The following is a 10,959-nucleotide window of genomic DNA, read 5'->3' as shown; positions in this document are numbered from 1 at the left end:
TTTTATTCTAAATATACATTTTATAAAACGTAAATACTTTCTAAAAACCTATTTTTTTGGAAAATATTTTTGTGAAAACTTTCCCAAATAATTTCTTATACAGATTATCTTAAGAAAGCAATATTTAAAAGCTCATAAAACTGTATTTAAGTAAATTATAAGTTCTGTGAGCTTTATACTAATTTCGTTGATTACGCTTATCTTTAAAACTTAGAGAAAAGCAACTTAGCAGATTTTAGTTTTTGCAAACTCAACACAATTTAGCAAACAACTTATTAAGCTTATTTGATCTAATTATTAGTTAATTAAACTTATGATACATTAGTACAAAGTTCAAACTTAAGTTTTTATTTTGATCATTCAAAATGGTCAGTTATTTGACATATAAAAGTTAAGAAGGAAGTTATATGTCAAATACTATAAAAAAGAAAAAAAACTCAAAACAACGTTTTGCAAATTCATACTACTTACTCTAATTTAAATTTTTAAGTATTATTACAAATTTTACACATAAATTTAATTTACACTTTTATTTAAGTAGCTTTTGTTTGGGATTTCAATAATTATTTAGTTTTTTTAATCAGGTACACAATAAAAGACTAAGAACTTTGAAAAATAAAACAGAATAATTAATTTATCTTTTTTGTTTTACTAGATATAAGTATAAAAAATACCTACGACATCAGTGGCTTTAAAGTTTATGGCGAAAACAAGTACAATGCTTCTGACAAGTAAGTGCTGTTTAATACTTGTTTATAAGCTTTTATAAATTTATCAAAGCTGAAGTAATGTACTTGAAATCTTTAAATAAGCTTTTATAAATTAAGAAATTTATTTAAATATCTAGATTTTTTAAAATTAAGTGTTTTTTATAGACTTTATAAACAAAAATTCTAGTTTGAACAATAGAAACAAATGGACTATGTTGTTAAAAAACTAATTTTATAGTGACATTATAATGAAGCAACAAAAGTTTTTACTTATTTATTTAACTATCTTTAGGCATAAATAGTTTTATTCATATCACTTGTGGTGTCACTTTTTTTTTAACCGAAATCATGACGTTTTCGACATCCAATTGTTACTAAATTTGTTTTATGTACAAGTGTACAGTTTAAACATGAAAATAAGGTATGAGTAAAAACGAAACAAATCTTTTTATATAGTCAAGCTTTTGTATAAATTTGTAAATCTGCACCATACATTTTCTTACTTTTTTAAATGTGAGCGAAAATGCTCATTAAGTAACAAAAACTTAAACGTTTTATAGTTAAAAATTGTTAAGTCTTAAAATAAATTGTAATTGTTAAAATGTAACCTTTTTGTGTTACATACATAAACAAACATAAGTATTTATAAAATATTAAACACTCTCTTTACGGGTTGTACTTTTATAATACTTTGTTTTTTATGGTTTTCTAAGTTAAAAACTATAAGTAAAACTTAAAAACTTAAAATAAGTTTTAAAAGTTTTTGCAGTTTATGAAGCATTAAGCAATTTTTTTAATTCAAAACTTTCAGTACTTTTGTCAATCGTTGCCACAGTCAAATGCAGTAACGACGTTTCAATCACTCATCATCCAGTTGCGAAAAGTGTCATGTTAGGGAGTAGTGTCACTATTCCTTGTAGAATTCAAAATCTTCCTAATGACATTAATGTCGAATGGGTGAAAAATGCATTCATTCTTGGTGACTTGAAAACTGGAACAAACTATTTTAAAAGTAAGTTAGTTAGATTGTTCTAAAGTAAGTACAGCCGTTGAGAAAACTTTGGTTTTCTGAGTATTTAATTTTATTAACCTAAAATCAAAATTCAAAAACAGTTAATTATAAAAAACATTAGGAATAATTTTTATTTTACATGTTTTTTTAACTTTAAGTTGACTAAGTGTTTTAAACTTTCTGTTAGTGTAAAACTGATTTTTGTCTTATATTTAAGATTACGATAGCAACTAATTTTATTTTAAAAAGAGTTTTAAAGATAACAACTTTATTTTCAATACTTTTTATTCAGATTACCCGAGATACAAGATGTTAGGAGATCGTAAGAAAGGTGTTTATGACGTAACAATACAAGAAGCTAATTTAAAAGACGCGGGAAAATATGAATGTCAGACCACATTTATAAAGAATGGAGATGCCGTACCAATAAGATCAAACTCTGCACCAATTGATGTACTTGGTATAAGTTTTATAGTTGTTTAATTATAAAGTTTGTTTTTAAGTTACTGTCACAAAGTAAGAATTCGTTTTTTAGCTCATTTAGTTTGTTCGTATAAAAACTATTTCTACATTAGTGGAGGAGGAAATCGTGAGTCAACGGGTATAAACTTATTAAGTGATAGGATTAATTTTAACACTAACAAGTTTTCCTATATAAATTGTAACAACAACTATTTAAAAGTTTGTTACACTGATATAAGATCTGTTTTAAATAAATTTTATATTTTAGAGAACTATATAAATTTGAATAACATTGATTTATTTTTTTTGACTGAAACATGGTTGACTAATAAGGTCAACGATGCCACAGTGTGTCCTTTTAACTATAACATTTACCGAAGTGATAGGTCTAGTAGGGGTGGAGGTGTTGCTATCCTTTTCAAAAATTCGCTTAAAGTTATTAAAGTTAAAAACGATTCTATCTCTACTAGCAACATCAATTTTGAATACCTATGTGTAGATGTAATTTTTAAAAAGATGAAATTAAGATTTTGTTGTGTCTACCTTCCTCCACTGTCTGCTAGATGCGCACTGACTGTTCAAAATGTAATCAAAATGATTAAAATGGTTTTTCCAAAAGAGTGTTCTTTTTATGTTCTTGGTGATTTTAATATGCCAAATATAGATTGGAGGATTCCTAGCACAGATTTCAATAAACCCCATGAGTGTTTTCTTAATTTTTGTACAGACAATTTTTTAACCCAAGTAATTGAAAATCCAACCCATAAGAATGGTAACATTCTTGATCTCATAATTTGCAATCATTTTGGTCTAGATAGAATCATATCACACTCAACTAATTTTCAATTAACAAACACTTGTGACCATAACTTGCTTTCACTAAAAATTAAAATTGAAAATAAAATAGTACCTATTGCTAAAGAAGTCTCATATGACTATAAAAAGGCAGATTTTGAAAGCATCAATGATTTCCTGTCAAAAATTAATTGGACCTCTTTATTTAAAAATTCAGAAAATCTCCAGCATTTCTACGATCAATTCATCAGCTCAATCAAAATCTCAATCGAACGTTTTGTTCCAATTTTTTCTAAAAATAACAAAAGTAAAAAATATCCATCTCATATTAAAAAGTTATTAAAAGAAAAAGCGAATCTATACAAAAAAAGTAAGACAAATAAATCACTTTTGATAAAATACAAAAACAAGTCTAAAGAATATCAATTAGCTGTTAAAAAATACAACTTTGAATATGAAAACAAATTCTGCAAAAACCCAAATTTAAAAAAGTTTTATAGCTACGTGAAATCTAAACTTAAGTTAAATAATTCCATACATCTCTTATATGATAATGATAAAAACAAAACAGTAACCTCAGATTTTGAAATAGCAACACTTTTTAACATAAATTTTCAAAAAGTTTTTAAAAAAGACGAGAGTTACCAGTCTTTTAAGCTACCCCAAAAGAATTGTAGTAAGATGCAAAATTTTTTCATAACCTATGAAGACATTATAAGTTCAATTAACCACTTAAAAGATAAAATCATAAGAACGCCAGAAAACATTCCACCCTATTATATCAAGCATGTTATCCAATCAATAATATTTCCACTTTCATTAATATTTAATTGCTCTCTAGAACTATCTGATGTTCCTAAACAATGGAAAACATCTTTTATTATTCCTGTGCACAAGAAAGGTAATATACACGATGCATTAAATTACAGACCAATATCTCTAACAAGTGGCTTTTCAAGAATTTATGAACATATTGTATCTGTAAAAATTCTCAATCACCTCTTTGATAACAAATTATTAACTAACAAACAGTTTGGTTTTGTTCCAAACCGCTCATCAACCATTCAACTGTTAACATGCTTACATTCTTGGTTAGTTCCTTATCTCAAAAATGAATTTACTAAAGTAGTTTATACGGATATTCAAAAAGCCTTTGATTCAGTATCACACAAAAGATTATTAAAAATTTTAAATCAGTATGGGCTACATGAAAGCTTAATTGATTGGTTTGATAACTTTTTAAATAATAGATCACAAAGAGTACTCATCAATAATACGCTTTCTGACTCTTTAACAATCTACAGTGGAGTACCACAAGGTGGTGTAGTTGGTCCCCTTCTCTTTTTAATTTATATTAATGATATTTGTTCAAACATTGATATTAAAAGTGAGTTAAGCTTATTTGCAGATGATGCCAAAATCTTTAGTCAGTCAAATACTTCATTACAACTATCTTTAGATAATGTTTACATATGGTTAAAAACAAGAAAACTAAACTTAAATCCTAGCAAATGTAAAATTCTAACCATTAACAAAAAAGAATCTTCTCCAACTGACCTCTTAATAAATAACATCAAGTTACCAGAAATTAAAGTTTTTAAAGATTTAGGAATTTATATTTCCAAAGATTTGAAATGGAATGAACATATCAACTATTTATATAAGATTGCAAAAACTACATGTTATCAAATATTGAAAAGTTTTAAAACTAATTCTGCTTTAATTCTGACAAAACTATTTAAAACATACGTTCGCCCTAAACTTGAGTTTAGTACCCAAATTTGGTCACCCCATTTAAAAAAGGATATTAACAAAATTGAATCTGTGCAAAGGAGTTTTACCCGTCATATTTGTAATCGTTGCAACATATCTTACACGTCATATAATGATAGAATGATTAAATTTGGATTGAAGTCACTGGAATATAGAAGATGGGAATTTGATTTATTAATTCTTTACAAAATTATCTATGGCAAATATAAAAGTTTTTTTAACCAGTTTTTTAATTTTTCCCAAAATAAATATCAACTAAGAGGAAATAATTTGAAAATAAAATGTAAACATGATTTTCAAAACAGTCAGTGGCAAGGCGCATTTTTTCACAGAGCAAAAGCTATGTGGAACAGACTACCTCAGGATATAGTATCTTGTGAGAGGGTAGAACAATTTCGTTTAAAGCTAAAAAGATTTGACTTAAATACGATAAATACCAGTAAAATTAACTAATTTTCCACTGTAACAAAAGGAAAAATATTCGTTTCCCTACGCCTCCCAAACTATTAGTTTACTTATATATTTTGTAGTTATGAATATTGTTTTATAAGCCATGATTTTAGACAAACTTCTTTACTGTGTGTACTAAGTAATATATAAATTTGAATTTTTTGAACTGAATTTTCAATTTAGTTCATTTGTTTATCATATTGTGTTTAACTTTGTGTTTCCATTTAAATTATGTTTGTATATATATATGTATAATTTATCTTAAAGTTTTGAATATAAGTTTATTTTCTTTTTCTCTTTTTGTGTGTCCTGTTTAAGTGGCTCAGGTTTTGATGCCTGAGTCCAACATTGCACAATAAACAATATAATAATAATAATAATACATGTACAAACTATTTCAATAATCTAAATAGTTTTTAAGCTTACCACAGCATTTAAGACAATTTAATATCGCAACAATAACTTTTTCTTTGATTGTTCTATACATTCTGTTAATACGTTCAAAGTAAATTTTTGCAGTTTAAAGTGTCAGATTTTAAAAGATATTGTTAATTTTTATTAAAAGGTATCATACAATAAAAGTTAAACTAGTGATATAAAGCTTAATTAAAACTATATATCCTTTTCTTTCAGCTTACCCATCTGGTCCGATAATTAAAAACATTGACGACAACTTAGTTTACAAACTGGTCAAAGGGACAGAAGCTGTTATAAAATGTTCAGGTATAAATGGGTTTCCTCAACCTAAAGTTACCTGGTTTAATGGTTAGTTTGTACATTTTTTATAACAAAAACTCATTTAAAAAGGTCTAGTAAAAAATATTTGTTTTTAGAATTATGAGTTTTATAACTTTCTACAAGTCTTAGCTTTATCAAAAATTATATATATTTTTTTTGATAACTTAGTTTTAAAAACTTTAATAAAAATACTACTTTAAAAATGTTTCTTTAAAGTGCTCAACTAAATATTTAGTAAAGCAAATTTTAATTTTTACTATAAAAAATTAGTATTCTTAAAAAGCTTTACAAACCGTGCTTTAGACTAAATAGCTTATTTGTACAGAAGGACGACCAGTAACAAACTCAGCGAAAGTTGATCACAAACTGACATCTGAAGGTTTATGGAACACGGAAAGTAATTTGAAGCTTGACGTTACTGAATACTTGAATGACAAAATGTTCACATGTCAAGTTGAACCTTCAAAACAATTAGAAGGTGACAATATTGTGAAGAAAAAAACAATAAAAATCAAAGTTATTGGTACGTTCATGAAAAATTTTATACTTAACACTCTTTAAGTTAAAAGTTTTAAGTTTATTATTTTTAATTTCATAAACAAAGTTATGAATTTTCTGCTCTTTTAAAAAGTCTGAGTTAGATTTACTTCACAATATAACTTTTAACACACTAACAACTTACTCAAACATATTACCAGCTTAATTAAACAAAACTACCTTTTTTTAGCCAAACCAATAGCGGAAATGGTTGTAGATCATAATGGTCCGGTATTTGCAAATGGTTTGGACGTTTACTTTTTATGCAATGCAACGACTGACAGTGACATGCCAATTACTAATTACAGGTTAGTAGTACTTTAACTGTTATTTTATGTACTTATGTGTATGAGTCTGTATAAGATTTCAAAACATAAAAAAAAAGTATACCAACCCTTAAAAACATTAGTGTCCTTAAAAAAGCAATAAACTACTATAACACTTGTTTAACCTTCTAAATATCTCTAAATGATATTTAAGTTTTGCTGCCAAAACATCTGTTATTATTTTTAATACTTAAATAAAGAAACAATGATGTATTTCAAATCAATTACAGATAACTTAGACTTTTATTATAAACTGAAAAAATAGCCTATAACATTAAGAAAGACTGTTCGAAAAAGTAATATTAATGCGTTGAAAATACAGTTTAGGTTTTTTTTTAAGTTTTCAAAATATTAGAAAGCTGTTTATAAGGTCGTAATGTCAACTGTGTTGTTATTAAATTTGCCGGTATAAGTAAAAACTAATTGGAAAGCAACATATTACAAGTACACTTGAAAAACTTTGTAAAGTCACTTACTGATTCCGTATAAACACATTTTGTCATAACAATACCTTTTCCAAAAAACCTAGACTTCAGGTCATAAAAGATATAAAAATATTTTTATAACGATACACAAGAAGTATAAACTTTTAACAGCCATTAAAATCTATATACTCCTTTTGCACTACGAGTTTTTGTTTCTACATTTTTATATCTAGCATGACATGAAAATACTCGCGTAAAATATCTGACTCCCATTTCATGAAATATTTATTAAATTTCATCATAAAAAGCACGTAATTACAAGCACATTATTCAGCTTGTACTGTTTGAACATTATGACGTAACTATTCGAAATCCTACATTATCATTCTCAAGTGCCTGACAAAACTTATAACTACTGTTTATGTTATGTGTTTTAGGTGTCTGAGACATTTTTAATAAATAACCATATGACAACTATCAAAACTAGTGATATATTTTTTAAATAATTTCTATGAGGATTACTTAGATATTTTTACGTCTTTTTTTTTTGAGTATTTTGTATTTAGTTTTAATTGCTTTGTTAAAGATTAAACTTTTAGATTATCTTTTGAAAATATTTCTCTTAATTAACTATAAATATTGATGATACATTTAGTTTGTTGCAATTTAGTTTCAATTAGTTTAACATATTTTTTAGCAACTTAATTGATAAAAGTCAATAAATGCAGTTAATTAGTAAATATTTATAAAATTTCTCTATCTTTTAATAAAATTAACCGCTAATAATGTATTGTTAAGATGGTATGAGAATGATGAAATAGTGACGCGAGTTTATTCGAAGAGGTACGGAATAACATCAGTAAACAGTAGTTACGATGGTACAAATATATCTTGTGATGCTTGCAACGAAGCAGGATGTTCGGTTAAATCAACTAAAACTTTACTTATGAGACGTCAGTTTTATTTAAAAAGTGTTTTTTATTTAATTAAATGTTCAAAAGCTAAAACACTGTATAAAAAAAAGCTATAAATAAAATTAAGCACAAATTTTCTTTAAATCTAATGATTCTTTTTAATATGTGTATAATTAAAATATAATACGCTTTTATTTCATATAATTTAATTTTTAATACACTGTTTATATTAAAACAAGCAGTATCAACGAGCCAAAATACATTAAAATATAATAAATACTATTTAATATATATGTAATAAACATTAAACATGCATATATTTCAGCTAATTTAAATTTAAATACACTAATTATATTAAAACAAGCAGTTTAAACGAGCCAAAATACATTAAAACGAGATCAAAAGTTCATTTTAACGCCCGAAAACTTTAATTGCTTGAATCGGCCGAAAACACCGAAAACACGTGAAACATACCAAACGTGAAAGCTCGGCAAAGAAAATAAACCTCTGTAATTTTTCGTCCCTGCTAATATAAACAGCAAATTGTTTCTGCTTTGATTTTCTGTTTTTAAACAATTTTCGATGGTATCGTCCGAAGTTAAGCCGACTATAATAGCAACAAAGTTCTATTTTTATATTCTACTTAACTAAGCATTATTGAGGCGTATCGACTTTAATTCCCATCTCTACATAACGTTTTTTTATATTATAAAAATACTTAAAGTACTATGTTTTAACATAGTGATGGTAGATATTTATGCAAAGCTTTATTTTATTTGAACAACTTATAACTTTTGACTTAAGTCCGTTTTTACGTTCAGCTATATTTTATCAACATTTTAATGTAAAGCAGTATAAACACTTATATACTTTTAAAGGTTTATGTATGACTTATTACTTTTTTATTGCTGATTTTATCACAGGAAAACCTCGTAAAAAGCATTTTGTGCATTATATTTTCAGCATAAAGCTAGTTTGTACAAATTACAGATAAAGTAGAAAATTGTACATTTTACACGTGTAAATATAAATATGCTTTTTACAATACATTGATACTGTGATAATTACAATACATTTTTGAATTTTTAATAAATAAAATAAATCTCTTAAAAAAATATTAAGCATTCAGTTTTAAAACAAGTTTAAAATTAATCAACAAATCTCCATTCTGTGTACTGTTACTTAAAGTTTAGGGTTAACAAAAAAAAAAATACAGGTCCACCGACAATAAAACCGATCTATGACGTAACAGTGAAAGTTGGAAGTTCTGCAAGTTTAACTTGCTCGTACGAATCTAATTTAGATGACACTCGAGTGACGTGGATACGGTTGAGTGACCACGAAATATTGACCAATGAGAAGACGTTTGAAGTTGTTGAGGCTACTTTGGAGCAATCTGGATCTTACAAGTGCCGCGTTACTAACAGGGTATGTAATTTAAAAAAAAAAGTTAACAAGTAGTTAGTTATTTAAATTTTGGCAATAATAATGAACAAAAATATTTTTAAGTGATGACTTATCATAGGACTTTTTAATTAAATCAATACATAACAATTTTATTTTTTACTTTTTAAGATAACTAGAAAAAAATTTTTGTTGACATAAAAGTGTTCATAAGTTCCTTTTACTAAACATAATCAAAACATAAACTACTTTTGTTAAGTGAAGCTATTTAAATTGTCTTAAAGTTTTTTAAATTAATTAGCCAACTTACAAAAGGTCGGATCAGTTGAAAAAATAGTTAAATTAGAAGTAAAAGGACCTCCAACCATTGACAGTAAAAATAAAGTTCAAAACTTTCAATTAAACACAAAAGCTGAAGTTCAATGCGAATATTCAACTACTTCTAGAATAAATTCATTTGTAAGTGTACTAAAATGTACAGTTCATGTACTTTAAAGAAAATATATTTTACCATCTATTTGGTAATCATTTTAAACTCTACTTTTTTGTAATTGATTCAGAAATTAAAACTCATTAACTTTTTACTGATTTATTAGAGTTTCTTAGAAGGTTATCACAAAACTACATTCAATGATCTCAAATAAAATTAATTATAAGCTTTTAAAGTCGTAAAAAATATTTTATAATACAAAAAAGTTTATTACTTTATATCTTTAACTCTTATAATTTAATTTTTTCTTTTTTTAAGGAATGGTATTGGACTAAAATATCAAATCAAACTAAACCAAACTCAACATCATACAAATTAGTTGACAATGAAAAGTATATGGTTGGCAAGAAAATCAAATACGAAAGCATATTTGATAGAAAAAACAACATAGGAAAACTAGTTATACATGATTTAAATAAAAGTGATATAGATGAAATTGTAAAGGGATATAAATGTCAAGTTTCAAACGAATATGGAACTACAAGCTTGAGTATCACAATAAAAGAAAGTAAGTCTCAGTACAACTTTTCTTAGATATAGTAACATATGCAATAATTAAGTTCTTATCACTTTATATGCTGTGAAAGTAAGTTTCTGATGAGTTCACTTATATGAAAAAGCGTCTAAAGCAGCAATTCTTAACCTAAGAGTAAATTTACCCCTGGAAGTAAATTCCCTTGTTTTAGGGCGTAAATTATGTTTATTAAAAAAATTAAGTAAATTTGTGTATATTTTTTGTCTTTTCATTTTATATATTAGTATTAAACAGTATTTTTTTCAATTAAATAAATTCTTTAAACTGCAAGATTTTTTTATGTTTCTTACTCAAAAAGTTCAAAAAATCTAGTTTTTCTCGGAAAAAACACTATTTTGTATATTGGGGGTAAACGTTGTAATTATTTTCCAAAATGGGGTAAATTTGG

General features: G+C 25.8%; 1 protein-coding gene across 1 annotated transcript; it reads left to right on the top strand.

Moving 5' to 3' along the window:
• Nucleotides 1-703: 703 nt before the first annotated feature.
• LOC145839162 (kin of IRRE-like protein 1) lies at nucleotides 704-10,570 on the top strand. Its single transcript, XM_082946770.1, has 10 exons — nucleotides 704-731; nucleotides 1,522-1,722; nucleotides 2,015-2,182; nucleotides 5,836-5,967; nucleotides 6,266-6,463; nucleotides 6,668-6,785; nucleotides 8,027-8,181; nucleotides 9,359-9,570; nucleotides 9,862-10,005; nucleotides 10,295-10,570. The coding sequence occupies exons 1-10, from the start codon at nucleotides 719-721 to the stop codon at nucleotides 10,568-10,570; spliced, it is 1,617 nt and encodes a 538-aa protein (XP_082802896.1). The 5' UTR covers nucleotides 704-718.
• The last annotated feature ends 389 nt before the right edge of the window (nucleotides 10,571-10,959 follow it).

This window comes from Thalia democratica, chromosome 6 (genome assembly GCF_965202585.1).
Source record: "Thalia democratica chromosome 6, ktThaDemo2.hap1.1, whole genome shotgun sequence".
NCBI classification, from domain to species: Eukaryota; Metazoa; Chordata; class Thaliacea; order Salpida; family Salpidae; genus Thalia; species Thalia democratica.
Note: the sequence above shows the minus strand (reverse complement) of the source record. Positions and strands in the feature narration are given on the sequence as shown.